Source organism: Prenolepis imparis, unplaced genomic scaffold, assembly GCF_030444845.1.
Source record: "Prenolepis imparis isolate NDT839.2.m4 unplaced genomic scaffold, iyPreImpa1.0 SCAF_3, whole genome shotgun sequence".
Taxonomy (NCBI): Eukaryota; Metazoa; Arthropoda; class Insecta; order Hymenoptera; family Formicidae; genus Prenolepis; species Prenolepis imparis.
Window position 1 is genome coordinate 4397050 of NW_028141161.1, and position 21560 is coordinate 4418609.

Below are 21560 nucleotides of genomic sequence, written 5' to 3' on the forward strand. Positions count from 1 at the left end.
TTGACATCACTGGTCTAGCTGAGACCCATTACAGAGGCTCAGGACACTTCACTTCCTCCAGGAGCAATTTTGTTTGCTTCTCGGGTAATGCCGAGGATAGTACCGGTGGTGTTGGCTTTTGGGTGGCAAGGGCCCACACAGGAGCTATTCTCGGTTACAACTATCAATGAAAGGATAATAACCTTACGCATCAATGCGACCCCTACACCTCTTAACCTTGTACAGGTGTATGCTCCCACCTCTAACTCTGACGATGAAACAATAGAATCCTTCTATAGCGCCCTTGAATCCACACTCGAGACTCTATCTGGTCGCGATATGGTTCTTGTTATCGGGGATCTTAACTCTAAAATTGGCCAAATGGAAGTAGATGAACAACTTCGGACATATATAGGCAAATACGGTCTGGGTGCCACGAATGAGAGAGGACAGCGCTTGCTCTAGTTCGACAACGACTTCGCAATTGCTAACACCATGTTTGCACAACACCCACGACGTCTTTATACATGGACGTCACCTGGTGGACGACATCGCAACCAGATCGATTACATTATGGTAAAACGACGGTGGATGTCATCAATCAGTCTTTGTAAGACTCTGCCAGGCTCTGATTGCGGCTCAGACCATCAACTTCTACTCTGCAAACTCCGTCTAAAACTTAAAATATGCCCACGATCCAGGCAAAAATCCTCAGTGGATCTCTGATCCTGCTTTGTTTCAAACAGAATGCTCTCGACTTTTCAAGGATAACAACATAGAAGGGGAAACCTCCTCGAATGACATGTGGCTCACTTTCAAAAATACCCTCATTCAAGCTGCGAAGACAACTCAACCAAAGCGAGCCATACAACCTAAACCTAAACAACCATGGATCACATTTGCAACACTATCCGCTGTCGATGCACGCAAAGAGCTTAAGATATTTGGACTGAATTCGGATACAAAACAAAACCAATATAGGCAGCTAACACGCCAAATTCAAACGCTATGTAGACGTGATAAGAACTCCATTTTACAGGGAATATGCAGAGAGGTGCAAAACCACGCTAATGATAACGCTCCAGGTGAAAAACGTGGTCCATTAAAAGTGCCAATGGAAATCTCATCACTAACTTGGATGAGGTTATTGAAACATGGCGCAAATATTGTGAGGACCTCTACACTGATATCGGTATCCAGGTTCCCCTACCGGGATATGGGGACGAGCCGGAGATTCTTCGCTCAGAGGTGGAGTATGCTGTGAAGAAGCTGAAGACCGATGAAGCTCTTGGCATCGATGCTCTCTCTGCTGAAACTTTGAAATACTTGGGCGATGATGGTATGTGCGCCCTATATGCTATCTGCCGAAGGATTTGGTCCTCTGGTAGTTGGCCAGACGAGTGGAAAACTTCAATCTTCATCCCACTCCATAAAAAAGGCCCACCTGCAAACCATGACAATTATCGCTTGCTCTCATTGATTTCCCACTCAAGCAAGGTATTGCTATACATCTTACAATCGCGCTTGGAGAGCTTCCTCGGCTGGCAGATACCTCCAGAGCAAGCAGGTTTCGTTAAGGGACGCGGCACACGCGAACAGATCCTGAATCTGAGGCAGATTATCGAAAAGGCTAGAGAGCATTACTTCCCGGTCTATATATGCTTTGTGGATTACTCCAAAGCTTTTGACAACGTGAAGTGGTCTAAACTGTGGGAAGTTCTTCTCATTATGGGAGTCCCACCTCATTGATATCTATTATCCAGCAGCTCTACGAATCTAATACTGCATACGTAAGAATCGACGGAAACCTATCCTGCAAGACCACAACAAGTAAAGGTGTTCGTCAGGGCTGTGTGTTGTCGCCCTTACTATATAACATCTATTCCGAATTCGTCATGCGACAGGTACTTGATAATTGGCAAGGTGGAGTGACTGTCGGCAGTGTCAGGATATCTAATCTAAGATTTGCGGATGACACTACCCTTCTCGCCGCCTCGCAAGAGGAACTACAGACCCTACTGGACACCCTAGAACAAACAAGTGCGGCATACGGTCTTAGTATCAACTATAAGAAGACCAAAGTGATGATTGTTGACAGGGAGCGCGACAATCATGGCGATACAACGTCAGTGGGTCGATGCCAGGTAGTCCAGAACTTCGTATATCTCGGCTCCTTGATTGAAAACTCAGATGGCTGTGAAAATGAGATCCGCCAACGCATCCAACAAGCACGATCAGCCACAAAACTAACCAAAATATGGCGCGACAAGAATATTACCAAAACCACCAGGATGTCACTGGTTCAGTCGCTGGTCTTTTCCGTGTTCCTATATGCCTCTGAAACTCGGACTGTCAAACGGGCTGACCGTCGCCGCATAGACGCTTTCGAGATGTGGACTTGGAGAAGGATGGCATAATTTTTTTTTGTTTTTTATTATTTTATATGTATATGTTATATGTATTATTTATTACGTAGACATAAATATTCGGCATATATTTATTGTTTTTTAGATACGCATATATCTTCTTATATATTTAAAATGTATAAAATAATCATAATATAAATAAAATATTTTTACAGAGAAATATTTTTAGAAATATTTTTACTTTTTAAAAATTTATACATTTTTTAAATTTTCTTAAATAATCTAATAATGTTAGAATACACACTTTTCATAACTTACGGAAAACATTTGGATTAAAAATTTAAAAAGTGTATGAATTTTTAAAAAATTAAAATATTTCTAAAAATATTTCTCTGTAAAAATATTTTATTTATATTATGATTATTTTATACATTTTAAATATATAAGAAGATATATGCGTATCTAAAAAACAATAAATATATACCGAATATTTATGTCTACGTAATAAATTATACATATAACATATACATAAAAATAATAAAAAACAAAAAAGTTATGCAATCCCAAGTTTTGAACCTGGGATCGCCACAGTTACTACTCTTGTGCTCTCCCACTGCGCCAGCGGTACTAATCAAAACTGTGTCTTTCTTTAGGCCTTATAACAAACATGAAAATTTCTCTAAGTATCCAGTATAAAAAAAAAAAATATTACTTACAAGGCGCATTGAATGAAAAGCTTGAACACGGATCAACTTAAATTCAATACAGATTCACCATAAAAAAGGAGATCAAAATCGGTAAAGAGTCAATCGCGATCTCTCCTTGATTGAAAGTATTGTTAAAAAGTTACAGAATAGGGGTGCAGGGGCAAAGTTTTTTGGTAAAGTTAACGGAGTTTAGCACGGACTCGAACCAGGGGCAAAATCTTTTGATAAAGTTAACGGAGTTTAGCACGGACTCGAACCAGGGGCAAAGTGTGTCGGTAAGGGGCAAAGTGTGTCGCACGGAAATGCCGGTCTTGCCTTTTTCAGACCTTTGGCTATCTGTCTATTAATCTGTGGTGTTACACAGTGTCGCCTTGTAGCTGGAATGCTATTTAGCTATTTCATTTCACACACCACCAGAGTACTTTACAATATTTGTCACTAAATTTACCGATGTATATGTACAATTATGTTTAACAATTTGTAATAATTAAAAATCGCAGTAGATATTTTCGTTGTAAAAATATTTTGTAACAACATTTTGTTATGAATAAATTTATTTAGCAGATATATAGAAGAGACTAAAAAAAACTGATAAAATTATGTAAATTATAAATTGTTATAAAAAATTAATAAAATTAAGTTTTTTTCTATAATTATTCAAATTACATAATTAGTTTCGTGCAAAGAGCGATTGAAAGAAAAAAACGCGCGTAAGCATCTATTCAATTTAAGAATTTTTAACTATATATCTTCTAACTATATGGTCTATTAATTTTCATTAATTACAAATAAAATAATTATTTCTTAAATTATATAACATGAGATTATATTCTTAAACTTGCTTAAACAATTTTTCAACGATTGCAATATTAATTTTTTTTTAAATTATGCTTCCTAATTATATGCTTAATTAATTTTTATTAATTATAAATAAAATAATTATTTTTTAAACTATAAGACTATATTCCTAAACTTGCCTAAATAAGTTTTTAATGATTGCAATATTAAAAGTTTGTTAATTATGTCTGCTAACTATACGCTTAATTAATTTTCTTAATTATAAATAAAATAATTATTTCTTAAACTATGAGACTATTACTACGTTTACGCGAGTGTACTTACGATAATTTGAGTAAGTTACTACAGAAGTAACACTCGTGTAAACGTAGTATACATATATTCTTCTAAACTTGCCCAAATAAATTTTCAACAATTGCAATATTAAAATTTTTAAAATTATATCTGCTAACTATACGCTCAATTAATTTAAATTAATTATAAATAAAAATTTATTTCTTAAACTATATGAGACTATATTCCTAAACTTGCCCAAACAATTTTTTAACGATTGCATAATAAATAAAAATAAGAAATATTAAATTTGTCTGCTAAGTACCCAGATAGCCAAATCTGTCAAGAGCATGTATTAAAACTGTGTGCTATATATTTTTGCAAAAAAACTGCAGATTTTATACAAAACTTGTTATATCAGATAATGATAGCAGAACGTTGGCAGAAATGTTATAAAATCTGCTGACATAATTTGGCAGCAAGTCAGTAGCAGAAATCAAGCAGGATTTGTATAGAATTATCATAGCAGATTGGTAGTAGAAACCGAGCAGGATTTGCGCAACGCAGTTTGGTGTCAGATTGACGACAGAAATCGAGCAAGATTTGCGCGCGCACAATCTGATGGCAAATTGACAACAGGATCTGCATTTTGCAGTTATTTAATAGTTCCTTCACCTACCGCTATGTGATGTATTTTCTCGCAATCAAATTTCTGTTAAAAATAGATATAAAGTCTGCAAGTCGTGGCTATTAATAAAAGATCAAAAGTATATTTTTCTATCAGTTTAATTTTTGATATCTGACAAGTCTAACATGAGAATATTAAACTTATTAGAATCAATAGGATATACATGAAAAATTATCCATTTACTTTCTATTTAAAGCATAAACCAGAATTTAATTCTCATATAAATTATATCTTAAATTTTATAAATTATAAATTTAATTATTTTTACAATTTATTTTATTAATTTAATTAATAGATTAAATTGAATATTTATTTGCTATGTGAGATATAACTACATACAATATAATATGTTATACATTAAATATCATATTTATGAAAAAAAAATTATAAGTAGCGGATAACACGTCTTATGCATCTGTTATATTCATCGAAAAATATTGAATTTGATTATACTTATATGTTCAAATGGCAAGGAACTGCAGATCCTGCTCGATTTCTGCCGCCAATCTGCTATTAGATTGCGTTTGACAGATCTGCTCGGTTTCTGCCGCCAATCTGCCATCAAACTATATGTGCAGATCTGCTCGGTTTCTGCCGACAATCTGCTGTCAGATTTTGCTTACTAACTATGCTAGCAGAATATCATCAATTGCGGACACAGTGGATAGGAATCTGCTGTAAAGTCATGATTAGATCTGCTGTTCTTCTGCCGACATGCTGCTAACATTTTGCTATCTGGGTATATATACAGAGATCACCTACGGATACCAATCCATAGAAAATAAAATAATGATACCCAGATAACCTAATGTTTGCACGATGGCCGCATAATACATGCACGCGTGTAATAGCATGCTATCATTGAGATATCCACCTAACTTCGCACCTGAAAAGCACAGTGACGGCACACCGTGTTCAACATGCTGTGCGAGCATTATGCAAGCTTTTTAAACATCAAATTGTTAACATTGTGCAGACACGTAAATTTTTTTCCAAAGAAGATTCTTATATTAATTTTTTTTAATTATTAATAATTGCTACAATAAAGACAAAAACTGATTAATAAATATTATTTTTATTGAAAATAGTTTTATATTATTTTATGAACAAATTATATATATCTAATATATATAAATTAACAGTGTTTTATATTAAACTATATATCTATTTTTATTTTTAATGTTAAAACTTATATTTATATTTATATATATAGCAGTTAATAATTCTATAATTCTTTAATTTAAACTCATTCATATATATAACTTTAACATTCATCATTTTTCAAAACAATTTAAAATATATTGAACATTTTATCTTAACCATTTTTTATTATTTGTAAAAAGAAACTAAATGTAATTTTTAAACTTAAAAAAAACTTAATATAATAAATATTATATGAATTATTTAATATTAATTGTCTGCGAACATGTCTTCATCTGAAAAATAATCATTATCACTTACATCTTCATCCTGATGATTATTATCTTCTTGCTCATCAATTTGTTGCTCATCATAAACTTGTTGTTCATCATCATTATAATGAAATTGCTCGTTATTATAATTATTATTCACATTTTCTTGATTTTTATGTATTCTTTTTCTTCTATTTTCTTCAATATTTTCTTCGTTTTCTTCGTTTTCTTCGAGAGATCGTTTTTGTTGGCGGCGAAAACGTTCTTTTGTACTTTATAAAGCTTTAATCATAGCATCCTCAAACTCATCACGTTTCGGTTTTTGAAAGTGTGTATTATTACTAATAGCGTTTACAAATATATTTTATTTTATAATATAAATTTTTAATTCATAATACATATATAAAATATTTTATTTAATAATATATTTACCTTCACAAGCCTGTGCAAAACGAGTATTTTTTAACGATTTCAAGTGTTTTGTACCATGCCAGGTCATATGTACCGAAATTTCTTCTACATTATCAAAGGCATTCTTAAAATAAATGGCAGCGCAGTCAGTGGGATTTAATCCACCCAAATAAGTAAAATAATCAACCTAAAAGTAAATATAAATATTTTGTGATTAAAAAATTCTATATTCTATAATTCTTTTTTATTTATTTATTTATTTATTTATTTATTTATTTATCTATTTATTTCTTATACTGTTATAAACCAGCAAATGTAGCTTTTTGATTAGAAAAATGATTTACATTTTCATATTAACAAAATAAAACTTATTAATTTAGATACTTACAACTTCATCATATATTTCACTTTCAACGTTATCAAACTCTAAAAAATTGTCAATGGATTTGAAAGGAATACATTCAGGCATTTTTTGTACTCTTCTATTTCTGGATTTAGTTAATTGCATCAACATCGTATGGTTTGCACTGTAAATATAATAATAATCATATAATGTAAGAAATATATATTAAAGAATATTAACAACTTTTGCTGTAAAAAAGTACTTTTGTTTCTGTTCTATTATATCTAGGCATTGATTCACTTTTCTGCAAAAATAATAAACAAGAATTAAAAAGTAAATTATATATTATGTAAATAATAAAATATGAAATAGTAATTATGATAACTAAATATATAATTAAAATATTAAATGTAATTATTAAATATTTAATTGTATAATTGTAATATTAATTATTAAATATTAATTGTATAAATGTTACATATTGTTTTTTAATTTTTATATTTAATGTTACTTACTGAAATGATTCTTGACAAATATTAATAATATTTCGTAACATTGTTGAAATATTTAAATTATCCGAAGAACATTGGGGTGTTGAGGTTTTATTAAAAAGTTGTTTTGGGGTGTATTGTTTTACTATACATGAAGGGCTTCTGTTAGTTGAAGTCAAAATATCCGATGATGTATTCTTTAGTGTTGAGGCGGGATTATTTACAAGTTGCTTTTTATTATATAACTGTTTTATATTAGGGCTTCTAATTGAAGATTTTTTATTATTTATTTCTGTATTTCTGCAATACTGGAAAAAATCATAAAATAGCTTTAATTAAACACATAATTAGTAATATAATTTATAATATAATTTGTAATATAATTTATTAAGATATTTATTTTTTTTACCTGTGATGTCTGCTTTTCCAATAAAATATCTTTCTGATTATTAATTGTTTTAAATTTAGACTGAGAAATTGTTCTATCGTGATTATTTTTTGGTTCATATTGCACTAATCTCAAAGCGTTTCGATCAGCTATTTCATCTCCTTGTCGTTTTGTTAATTGTAATTTATTACGATTTGTCAAAATAATTTTTTTTCTGTTAATTTTTTTATAGATGAATTAGAACGAAATATTGATGGAGAATGAGATGATGATTGTGACGTCATGTCACTTTCTGCATTTTGTGCTCCAAACATGTAACTTGTGTTACCCAAATCATTAATCAAGTTTGTCATACTTTGCTTTTTTTCAATTGTCCCTATCAGACGAGAATTTTTTTTATTCATTTCGAGGATACTAACGAAGGAAAATTATATATAATATTAATGACAAGAAGATAAAATTGTTGCAACTATATAATCAGAATTTCGAGTTTGATTTATGTTGTCACAAAGAAGAAGTTTGAAACATTTACCAACAACTTGATCGAGATTTATTATCAACTCATCAGAAAGTAATGAACACTGAAAAATTCCTATTTCAGAAGATTGCACTAAAGTGTGAAAGAAATTTTCTATTTCATTAAATTTTTTTACTATTAAATAATATTTCTGATCATCTTTTATAATATTTTGAAGAATGCAAATACTTGAATCTTCGAGAATTAATGTATCGTCTCTTCCATTTAATGATAAAAAAAATTTTTTGTAAAGTAAATTACGATATTGAAAATAGCATTTAGAACCAATTTTTAATATGGATCTATTCTTACGTACACCTGAAACTTCTACGGAATTTTTAATTAAAGAATAAGTGATACGTATTTTTTTTTCTTCACAACGCCTATTAGCTATCTGTTGCAAATGCTGGTTTGGCTTTCTGCACATTTTTCTAAAATATGTCATATTGTTTTCATACGGAAAGGCCGAAAAAGAATCTAAAGGACCATAATTTCTTACATCATCAGACAAATGTAACAAACCATGAATGTTGTATGAAAGAAATTCCACACCATAATGTTCTGCAGCTCTTTTAACAAAAATTTTTAACATCATTTCCGCCTTATCAATCATTATTGTATTCCTACAAGAAATAACATCTACTAAAATGCGAATTGCAGAATGTAATAATAGAAAATGTAAATACATGGCTTCATTCATGAGTTCAAGGAAAATAACAGGACCAGTATACAATAGAATTTGACGATATTCTGTTTGCTTTGAATGAACGATGTTTGGATATATTAATCGATTTTCTTGCAAACTCCCTGGGACATAACCCAGGTAGAACATAAAACTCATAATGACGTCATAATGACATCATCATGATTTTATTCATCACTTAAAAGTTATCTGGACAAAAATGATTCAAAAATGATTTAAAGATGACAAAAGTAATCATTAGATTTAAATTCCCTTAATATAAAATAATTGCATTATATGACTTTTAAAAAGTTTATGTTGCTTGAATAATTGTTAGAATATGTGTGAACAATAAACAAATAACTGTAATATAGGTATACAAAATTTTTTCCAAAATCACTTTTAACTGACGTCATCATGATGTCATTATGAGTTTTATGTTCTACCTGGGAATTGTTTGGCAAGCTCTAATCTATTAGAAATAATTTTTATTGAAGAAGATGAGAGTTTTGCAGAGGAAGCGTATTTTCCATCAATAACAGCGAGAAATATTTTTTCCATTACACCGATACAAACTAAATGCATGTAATCAAATACAGTTTGTTTTACCAAATCTCTCCATTGAAAGACGTGCCATAGAAGATTCGCCTTCGTGATGATGCTCGCCATCTAAACATATATTGTATTCCTCATTTGTTCTCAATCTATTCTCAATACCGCTATATACCATGACACCTTGACGAATACTTTCTCCTGTGATTCAACATTTCGAACATGGTGCTCTAGATTTGTGACCTTGATGACCTAATATAAAAGCTCGGGCCACAGCATCAGCAATAAAACAACGAAGACAGAACGTTAGCTTTCTTCCATTAAAAATAATTCCATTATTTTTAATTTTTAATACATCATCAACCAATGGTTTTAATAGATCTACCGCACTTGTAGGTTTCGACAATCCTTTCCAAATACCTACGACTTCTGGCTTACTTTGATCAAGATTAGCGACTCTAATTTGTATAGGATACAATTGAATATGACTTACATTATATAAAGATACACCATCTATATGAAAATCAATTTCCAGATTATTAGGAATCATATCCAAAGAAGTTTTTTCTAGAATTGATTTAATTCCCTCTTCAAAACCTAAATGCAAATAATGTCCTCCAGCAATTTCATTAATACAACATGATGTGCGAGAAGAATTTAAAATTGTTCTTGGATATCTCGGGAGATTTAAAAAACAAGGATGAGTTTTAAGAAGTTTTAAAATCTCTTTGGCTTGGACATGAGTAATATTTGTTTTTACAAAGACAGAAGCCAGTTGTTCCTTGAAACTTATTTCTTTAGGAATTAAAAATTCTTCGGTAATGTCTTCAGACTCCTTCAGACTCTCTCACAGCAGTTGTCAGATCTGAAGTATTATTTAAACTATCAAATTGATCAGTTATATTACAATTTGTTACAGAGGAATCGTCAAGATTTACAATTTCAAATTCTTGCATTACAGAAAAATTAGGCGGATCATTCAATTTAGTATATTGTATATACAATATTTATAATATTGTTCCTTTTCACAGATATATTTTTCGTTTATCTTTGCAAGATCAGATCTTTCGTTTATTATTTCTTGATGTGAAGCACGAATTGAACGTTCTAGTTTTCGTTTGTATTCTTTTGAAACGTTATATAAAATTTTGCGAGAACGCATTTTACGCAACTTATACATTTTGTAATTTTTCTTATTTTGTACCTTCAAATGTACTAATTTTATTTTATTCTTTTTGATCGTAGTATTTATATTATTAAGTATATATATATATATATATATATATAAGGTTAATTCTTTGCAATTAACGTTTAATAAACCTAAAATCTTTATTATAAAAAATATATATTCTTGAAAATTAGCCAAACTCGAAATTCTAATTTATTAATGTAATTTAAAATATACGAATAAATTTTTCTTACCTTAAAATAAAATAATCTTATTTATAATAAATTATATTAATAATACACGACATAGTTATGTCTCCGTGAACGTCGTTTTTTCGATTATTTTTGCTTAAAAATAAATGGCAGTGCAATCAGTAGGGTTTAATCCACCCAAATAAGTAAAATAATCAACCTGAAAATAAATAAATAAATACTTTATTTAAATACTGTGTTTCAAATCCTATCAAATAAAAGAGATTTACTTATTAATTAATTAATAAATTTCTAGATTATATTATATATATATAGATTAATTTTATTATTAAATGTAGATTTATTTATTTCTAAATATATATTAGAGAGTTTTTGCAATACCGTCTTTTAGATACGGTGAACGCTAAAGTCACGTTATTTCGATCGAAAAAGACAAACTGCGCATGCGCATCTTTCACCGTAACGCATAACGCTATCCAGATAACGTGTGACGTTATTTTTGAGTGAATAAAGTTCATAATTAACGTGGACGTTATGACTTCGATCGAAATAACGTGACTTTAGCGTTCACCGTATCTAAAAGACGGTATTGCAAAAACTCTCTATTTAAAATAGAGCCTTTAAATTCTTAACACGTTAGTCATTTTTATTTATTTGTTTATTTAATTACATATCTATTTATTTAGCTATTTATTTAATTTTTTATTTATTTATCAATTTATCTAATTAATTTTAATTTATTAATAAGAAATAATAAGTAATTAATAATAAATAATAAAAATAATAATAATAATAAATAATTTATTTATTAATAATAATTTATTATTAATTATAATTAATTAATTTTATTGATTTTAATTAATTTTCAAATAAATCAAAGACAATAAGAGCCAATAATATAATAATATTATCTTATTCCCTAACAGCACAGCATATCCAAAAGGACATCCTAACATCCTCTGGATGTCCTCTGAACGTGTTTCGGATACATATATATTAAATTATAAAATAATATAGATATATTTAGGTTATCTTTTGCAATCGACGCACGTTTAATGAAACCTAAAATCTTTTATATATAAAAAAAATATATATATATTCTTCAAAGCTGCCAAACTCGGAATTCTAATTTTAATATAATTTAAAATATATGAATAAATTCCTTACCTTTTGAAATAAAATAAAATCTTTTAAATTATATATAATTAACACACGTCGTATATATAATATATACAATATTAATTATGTTTCCACGTGAACGTCGTTCTTTTTTTTCGCAATTATTTTTGCATTGTGTGTTTGCAGAATGACAACACGTGATGCAAAATTTAAATAGCATGCTGTGACAGTACCATGCAAGCGTTACCTGCTTTATCGGTACAAGATGACACAGGGACTGCATATTGATTGCATGATGTGCTGAGCACGGCATGCTAGCATGCTTGGTTATCTGGGTAACAAATATAAAAATGTTGGTAGCTATGGAGCGATGACACAGTCGTACACAGCATTTTAGCTGTGTACGCTTGTGTCGACTTGTGTCGTAGTTGGAAAGCACCGAGTCGTACACTGTGTTACACAGTGTCGCCTGTGTACATAGCTGGAAAGCACCCAACAAAATTTACATGTAATAAACATAGGAACAACAGCACCACTATGGCCCTTATCACCGACTAGGTACTAGTAAAGACGGTCAACCCTGGGTAAATTTCTGTCTCTACCAAATAGCTCCGTGAACTTGGCCCCCCAATTTTGACTTTTTAAGTTTTTTTTTTTTTTAATCGTTTGTAAGTTGTTTGTAGGTGATTGTTAGATTAATTAGAACGTTTGTTAGATTAGGCTCGCGCTGCAAAATAAAAATTAAAATTGACCGTGAAGTTAGCCTCCGGTTTTTTATTTTGATCCTATTTAAGTTTTGCAGAGGCTCAATCGATGCGGAATCGTTTGTTGGTCACGAATATGCTAATTAGAACGTTTGTTAGATCGTCGTTTCTTAAATAAAAGCAAAAAACGATATTTGATAATTTTCTAGGAAAATAACCGTGAAGTTAGCCCTCGGCTTTTAATTTAGATTATTTAAGTTTTGCAGAGGCTCAATCGATGCGGAATCGTTTGTTGGTCACGAATATGCTAATTAGAACGTTTGTTAGAGCGTCACTCCCGTAAGATCATCGGTCTTTAATAATATCTCGTCGGTGCCCTTACCCAAGAACTAAAATATCATGACGTCATATAACCACAGATGTCTATACTAAACCTAAATCGCTAACTTTGGGTTTTGACGTATGAAAAGCTGTGTCGGTTTCAGCTATGACACCTTACAACAAAATGGCCGTTGCCATGGTATCGCCGAATATCATATATGCATTAACACAAACACACAGACTGTCAATTTTGTATATAAGATATCATATATGTACTAACACAGATGCATCGCTGCCATTTTGTTGTAAGGTGTCATGACCGAAATCGGAAATCCGGCTGGCCTCAGCTTTTTTGACAGAGTTAGCGATCTAGGTTTAGTATAGACATCTGTGCATATAACAGATTGCCAGAGTCAGAGCACAGTATACTCACATACAGTAGGGACAGTCCTTTGTTCTCAAATCAGCCGCGCAGATTTGTTTGCGTATCGTAAGCGACCATTTTTATAAGTCATGCCAATCCCGTTCAACATAAAGAACCCAATAACTCCATTACTGTGATTACATTTATAGTAAAATATAATCTGTAAAACTACAATACTATCATTTTGATTTCGCGTTTTATGCAATATTTAATTTTTATTCAGAAAAAATGACTATAAAATAATATATCGAAAATATTTCGCGCAAAATTATTTTAATATTATAGTAATGGGTACAACAAAAATATTGATACGGTGTTGCAACCTAAAGACATGGCGGACTGCTGAAAGGTCAGCTGAAAAAGATCAAAGGTTCCGACGCTGTGTGTCCCTACTGTATATAAATATACTGTGGTCAGAGTGTCTGTCAGCTGCGTTGCAGTAATTTAAGCCTACGGCACACGGTACGATTTTTCGTACTGGATCTGATAAGATTTAGTAACATACTAAAAATGCACCAATCAGAATGCAGCATTTCTAATATCTTACTAAATCTTATCAAATCCAGTACGAAAAATCGTACCGTGTGCCGTAGGCTTTATTTCGTGAAATTAAAAGAAAAAATGGGTCGTTATATTGTTTTGTGGAAAAGTGCAATACTTCAAAATATAAGCGTCAACATGAAGACAATGGTACCAGCTTACAATTTTTTGGGTATATTATGAATTTATGCGATTCTAACTCGAATATTTTCTAAAGTATTATTTTATAATTGTAGTACATGAAATAAAAGTATTTATAATTTTTTTTTATACCTATATATTATAATAATTATATAACTCTTTATATATATATATATATATATATATATATATATATATTATAAACATACTAAATATAGTAATAAAATAACGTGATAGTTGTATAATTCGAGGGAACAATTAAACCATTCCTCGATTTTATTTAAAAAAGAATGATGTATTTATATAAAGTTTGTTTAAACTTGATTAATATAATACAAACATTTTTTAAAACGTATTTATATAAAGTTTGTTTAAACTTGATTAATATAATACAAACATTTTTTAAAACGTTACATTATGTTTATTTTATATTTATAAAATATATTATATTTCAATATAAATTTATATTTCTTTCTTTTTAATAAAGTCTGTGATAATAAATAGTGATGTCTTTATTTAATCTCTGCTTATTCTCCGATATTTTACATTTGAATTTCCCGCTTTTTGGGCAAGAGGCGGAGCTAAATCATTATTAGGGATGTCCATTATATCTTTTTGTAGAGTAAAAGAGGCGGGGGAGGCTAGCAATCCAGGTTTCTATAGTCAAAGATTTACACATATAATATAGTAACCTTTGACTATATACCTCTGGACTGCTAATAGCATGAAGAATAGAGATAAGGAGGCCGAACTGTGTGTTTGCGCTATGCGACCCAAACCGAGGCCCAGCAATAGTACCTGTAGATACCTATAGATGGCATTGCAATCACAAGATGCTCGTTAGTTTGAGAAAGAGGAGAGATTGCAGCACGGTCGTGTATACAGGTCTTGCAACTCGTCCAACTTTCAGTGGTGGAGGTAGGTCGCACCTCCATATAGTTAGCAGACGAATTAGAGATTTCTTATTTTCTATTATACCAATCGCTTGGGAATCATTTGGGCAAATTTAGGAATAGATTCTCATAGTTTAGGAAATAGTAGTTTATTTATAATTAATTAAAATAAATTGAGCGTATAGTTAGCAGACATAAATTTAAAAAATATTTTTTTTTATTGTAATTGACGTGAAATTATAAGCATGCTTATATACATGCTTATATACATGCTTATATAAGCATATAAGAGATGCTTTATTGGTTTGTCAATTTCGATAATTTTTTACAGTTTGCAAGAATATTTGTGTGTATGAATACAAATGCTTTAAGCACTTTTGATTTATTATTGTACGATTTACTAATGTATGCAGTAAAAAGTTTTGGTAACTCACGTTCGCTGAACATGGAATGAATGTGAAAAAGTTTGTCCTGTGCTTGACATTTGGACAGTGGCGCTGAAGCAATTTCAGTATGCGGATCTAAAGTTGAAGTCTTCATTGTTGTTGAACCAATATCAGCTACTTTCATTGCGATAAGCGATTGTCCATCTTTTGAAATTGGCAATTGAATGCATGCAACATCTGTATATAAAAAAGAAAATATATAATTCTATGGCTATATCTCATTATATTTCTTGCTTTAACCTTGCAACACATACCTTGCATGTGAGGGGTGTCTGTAATCACAGTCCCTTCAGTTGACTGGTTAACCGGAGACTCAACGGGCATAGCCCCATCACGATGTACAGAATTGATAACAGGGCTCACCAAAGAAGACGATTCAGTTGAGTAAACGGCTTCATTGTTTGTCTCATCGTTTGAGAATCTTGTTGGTATAGCACCCTGATAAAAAAAATCGATAGAAAACAATAGGAACCGATACGATCTGTAGAAAATCTTATCGTTTCTTATCGTATCTTATTGTTTTACTTTTTAGATTTCGAAAGAAATGTTATCGTTTTTTATCGTTTTCTTTCATTCTCTGTTAAAAGCGGATTTAGTCGTTAGAATACGATAAAATTCTTATTGTGATATATTGTTTTTTATTGTTTTATTGGAATTTATCAAGAAAAAATGATTGAAAATCTATTCGTAATCAATTGTATATTTACAATAAAAAAAGTTTTAAGTTTTTTAACAATTACGAAAAAACCTATAATTTTTAATCATGCATCAACCATAAACAATTGAAAACGTATTTTATAAATGTATTATCGTAAAGTTACAACAGAAAACATCCCTGATAAAAAATCGATAGAAAACAATAGGAACCGATACGATTTGCAAAAACAGTACATTGCAATTACATTGCAGTAATATTACATCTTGCAAATTGCATTGTAATACTGTAGGGACATTATAGAAACATATAACTAATATTTTATGAGAAATCTTACAGCAACATTCCAAAAATATTATAAAAAAATAGTATTCAGTCAAATCGTTAGTTCCTTCATTTACCGCTATGCGACGCGCGATTCACTATCTATCTCGTACTTAAGTTTTAGTCAGGAGAATTATATAAAGTTGATGAAATTAGCTCTAAGACTAAAGGTAATACAATTGTCTCTTAACTTATTTAAAATGTCGAGTAAATGCTAGATTTAACGCTTGATGTTATAACATCAATAATGTTTTATAACATTAGCATAAACTAGAATTTACTTAATTTAAAGTTAATAATTATAGAGAGAAATATATATATTTTACTACATTAAATTACTATAAGTAAACATAATGATGAAAGCGCGTAATATATCGAAATAAAAAGTTTTATTTAATATTATTTTTAATATATTGCACCGTAATAATACCATAGCATTACATTGTAATTTTTTTAAAAGCGGAAATTTTACTGTTGCCACATTCTTGCAGTAATATTGCAGGAATATTTCACAACTCACATGCAATATTATAATGTTAGATCTATGCAATATGTTTCTACAATCATTCAATGCTGTATGGGTTAACGAAAAGAAATGATAAGAAACGATGGGAGAGCTCACTTGCGCACAGTACAATTGCACACGTTGCAATTGCACACCGTGCTATTAGACACATAAAGTTGCGCACAGTTCTTTTGCCCACAGTTCTTTTGCGTACAGTTCTTTTGCCCACTGTTCTTTTGCGCACCGTGCTGGTAGGCACCCCTACCGGCGGGGTGGATGCGGGAGGGGGGCCGAAGGCCCCCCTTGCACCCTCCCGTGTGTGTGTGTGTGTGTGTGTGAATAGAGCATGTGTCGCGCATTTTCGTGTCCAATTGCACGGTGTGCAAACGAACGGTGCGTAAAAGAACTGTGGGCAAAAGAACTATGCGCAACTTTATGTGTCTAATAGCACGGTGTGCAATTGCAACGTGTGCAATTGTACTGTGCGCAAATGAAGGCTTCTCAGAAACGATAACATATTAATAGGATACTTACGAAAGGAAACGCTAGAGAATCAATCATACATTTACGATATTCTTTCGTTAAATTTCGATTTATAACTACGATTAAAAACGATATAATCGTTTTCTGTTGTTTTCTATCGATTTTTTTTATCAGGGCAAGCTTACTAAGCTGCGGATACTTATATGGGGCCTTCAATGAAAGAAAATGTGATATTATTTACGCTTTCACATACTAGTCATTAAATTTATTTCATTAACGAACCTGTGCAATAACGCGTCCACTCTCGTCTCGTTTAATCCATTCGCGAATAATGTATTTATCTTCGAAATGCTTGTCACATATCACGTGCGTCGGCTTCAGTTCGACGATCCCAGGAATGACTTCTGTCCATTTTTTTAATTGTTCAACGTCCTTTAGCGAAATACAGAACGTTTTGATTTATCGCTTTTGTTACCCGTTTGGCATGTAAGCACAGCACACGGCTTCGTCATCGCCAAATATTTCAAAAAAACTAAACGACGACAACGGACTGAACCACGACCGTGGACTGAACGGACTCATTATAATTTGTTGATTATGTTTGCTAACATTACCCGATCGCAACGATCCTCGCCTCGTGGCGGCAAAGCGAATGAAACTGCTTCAATAAGCGACCTACCCCCACCATCGGAGTTTCCAGACCTGTATACAAGACCGTGGATTGCAGGATGGGGAGCAAGAAGGATAGAGAATGACTAACCACTGACGAGGTACTATTAAAGACCGATGGTCTTACGGGAGTTAGTGTGACTGGAAAAAGAGTGCTGTGTACTAGCGCCCTCTCAGTAATATTGCGGCCGGAGTGAGAAATAGTAACTAAATCTAATTGTAAGAGATGATAAAATAATACATGTATATAGTAACACGAGAAATGCAATTAAAAAAAAAAATCATTTTAGAGTATATATATGTATATACGAGTATATACGAAATATTTATATATGTATATAATTATTTAAATATATATCGTACATGTATATATTTCGAAATGACGATGTTTCTTTTCAAATAATAAAAACATTTATTCATAGTATTTTTTAAAAAGAAAAATTTAGCTCTTAAATTTATAATATATATATATATATATATACACACATTTTCCACGTCATTTCAGATATTATATATATATTATTATACACATTATTATGGAAATGACATAGGAAATGTAACAAATTTAAAAGCCAAATTTCTCTCTCTCTCTCTCTCTTTCTCTTTATTTTCTTCTTTTCTTCTTTCATATCTCGTAAACAAGCATTGAAATCTCTCCCGAGGTTTAATATTACTTATTTTACTTTTCTGGCTTGTTTTATTTATATGACAAATGGCTTTTGTTTGTATTACATTTTTTATATTTTCTATTTGATATTTTTGAATGTAATTTTATTAGATTAATAAGATTTTTGCGATTAAAATGACATCAATTATAACATAAATTGGATAATTTTTCACTGAACAAGTAATTCAAATTACATATTTAATTAAAAATTATCCGATTTATGTCGTGTTTGGTGTCATTTTAATCGCTAAAATTTCATTAATCCATTAAAATTATTTTTAAACCGATAAAATGCAAATTAAAAGTTTTAGTTTTTATTTAAAAGATATTTACATTCGTGAATTTATTGTAGATAAGGAAAGAGACTTCGGAACTCTTTGATGATACGTCATCTCGCTCGCTCTTTATTCGTTCTCGCTCTGCCTTCGACGACATCGAGAACCTTTCCTTATCTACAATAAATTCACGAATGTAAATATCTTTTAAATAAAAACTAAAACTTTTAATTTGCATTTTATCGGTTTAAAAATAATTTTAATGGATTAATGAAATTTTAGCGATTAAAATGACACCAAACACGACATAAATCGGATAATTTTTAATTAAATATGTAATTTGAATTACTTGTTCAGTGAAAAATTATGCAATTTATGTTATAATTGATGTCATTTTAATCGCAAAAATCTTATTAATCTAATAAAATTACATTCAAAAATATAAAATAAAAAATATAAAAAATTTAGTACAAACAAAAGCCATTTGTCACATAAATAAAACAAGCCAGAAAAGTAAAATAAGAAATATTAAACCTCGAGAGAGATTTCAATGCTTGTTTACGAGATATGAAAGAAGAAAAGAAGAAAAAGAGAAAGAGAGAGAGAAAGAGAGAGAAATTTGGCTTTTAAATTTGTTACATTTCCTATATGTCATTTCAAAAATAATGTGTATAATATTATATATATATATATATATATATATATATATGTATATATGATATATGTGTAATATGATTTGGAAGGGTAAACTGGGTAAACTGTTCTTAGTTGTTATCCTCTGTACAGATCAAACCGGTCGGTAATGTCATCATCCTCCAATTACCTCCGGGCCCACCGAGCCCACTTGGTAGACACGAAAATTTACCCAGGGCTGTCGGTCTTTAATAGTACCTCGTCAGTGGACTAACACAGAAGTCCACCGTGTACGTGTGAGTCCCGTGAGGCAAAAGCGCAACCTTGCGGAGCATTAATAAACTACATTTAGGCTTGGCATTCTGTCGCACTTTTCGAAAATTCCTCCATGCTAGTTCAGCCAGAGAGAAACCTGAGAGCGGCCACCGCGATCTAGCGGACGCGTGTACTGATGCGCCCCCTGACAAAGTGGACATGAACTACGTCGTTACGCTCGGTAAAAAACGTAGAAATGGTTCGAATCCGTGATATGGTTCATATCTGAACTACTCGGATAAGAACCGAGTTGAGAACCAAACCGAGTCAGACAAGGACCAACAATCCATCGCTCTGGCTTTGTCTCACCAACGATGAGCGTCTCGTGGACTCGTGCGGCGGCAGGCACGAGATTTCGCCTCTCGCGCGTAGCGTTCCACGTAATTCGAGGACAAAATTTTATGACGTTAAACTTTGGGCAATATATAAAAAATTAAATATATTAAATATAAGGTGTAAAATCAGATTATAAGTTGAATAAAAATTATATCCAGTTTTTTGAGTACATTAAAAAAATTGTTTTTTGAAAGTGTATATTAAAAAAAATTGTTGAATTAATTTTGTTTTAGATGAATAAATATTCTAATTTGCATAAATAATTAAAAAAAAGTGCGAGTGACGGGAATTGAACCCCACTCGTAGTACGTACACTTAAGTCCGTGGTTATCACGTTACTGATTGTGAGTCAGGTTCGATTCCCGTCACTCGCATTTTTTTTTATTATTTATGCAAATTAGAATATTTATTCATGTAAAACAAAATTAATTCAACAATTTTTTTTAATATACATTTTCAAAAAACAATTTTATTAATGTACTCAAAAAACTGGATATAATTTTTATTCAACTTATAATCTGATTTGACACATTATATTTAATACAAAATGAAACAAATAATAAAACGCTTTATTGAAAGTGCAAATTAAAAAATTGTTGAATTAAATTTGTTTTACATGAATAAATATTCTAATTTGCATAAATAATAAAAAGAAATGCGAGTGACGGGAATCGAATCCGACTCACAATCAGTAACGTGATAACCACGGACTTAAGTGTACGTACTACGAGTGGGGTTCAATTCCCGTCACTCGCACTTTTTTTTTATTATTTATGCAAATTAGAATATTTATTCATCTAAAACAAAATTAATTCAACAATTTTTTTTAATATACACTTTCAAAAAACAATTTTTTTAATGTACTCAAAAAACTGGATATAATTTTTATTCAACTTATAATCTGATCTTACACCTTACATTTAATATATTTAATTTTTTATATATTGCCCAAAGTTTAACGTCATAAAATTTTGTCCTCGAATTACGTGGAACGCTACGCGCGAGAGGCGAAATCTCGTGCCTGCCGCCGCACGAGTCCACGAGACGCTCATCGTTGGTGAGACAAAGCCAGAGCGATGGATTATTGGTCCTTGTCTGACTCATCGGTTTGGTTCTCAACTCG

The 21560-nt window shown here is 31.0% G+C and overlaps 2 protein-coding genes across 2 annotated transcripts in view; both read right to left on the bottom strand.

Annotated features, from left to right (window-relative positions):
* Positions 1 to 16196, bottom strand: part of LOC145934299 (uncharacterized) — a 31243-nt gene extending 15047 nt beyond the window's left edge. The window contains exons 1-2 of the mRNA XM_083034661.1: positions 15830 to 16196; positions 15564 to 15752 (exon numbers count right to left, since the gene is read on the bottom strand). Coding sequence (XP_082890787.1) covers positions 15564 to 15752; positions 15830 to 15899 — 259 coding nt within the window. The 5' untranslated portion in view covers positions 15900 to 16196. The remainder of the gene's footprint in view (positions 1 to 15563; positions 15753 to 15829) is intronic.
* Positions 6277 to 12633, bottom strand: LOC145933390 (uncharacterized). The gene is made up of 8 exons (XM_083033054.1): positions 12354 to 12633; positions 11030 to 11186; positions 7878 to 8270; positions 7493 to 7776; positions 7240 to 7281; positions 7023 to 7161; positions 6656 to 6821; positions 6277 to 6564 (listed from the first exon to the last, which is right to left on the bottom strand). Exons 4-8 carry the CDS (start codon positions 7531 to 7533, stop codon positions 6512 to 6514), a joined length of 441 nt encoding a protein of 146 aa, XP_082889180.1. The 5' UTR covers positions 7534 to 7776; positions 7878 to 8270; positions 11030 to 11186; positions 12354 to 12633; the 3' UTR covers positions 6277 to 6511.
* Positions 16197 to 21560: the final 5364 nt, after the last annotated feature.

Bases quoted from the DNA above. Each gene is read 5' to 3' on its own strand.
- LOC145933390 (XM_083033054.1), bottom strand. From the start codon at position 7,533: ATGTTACGAAATATTATTAATATTTGTCAAGAATCATTTCA. The intron at 6,822-7,022 runs GTAAGTATCTAA...ATTTACTTTTAG, and splicing joins GTGAAATATATGATGAAGTT to GTTGATTATTTTACTTATTT. The intron at 6,565-6,655 runs GTAAATATATTA...AAACGCTATTAG, and splicing joins TTTTGCACAGGCTTGTGAAG to TAATAATACACACTTTCAAA.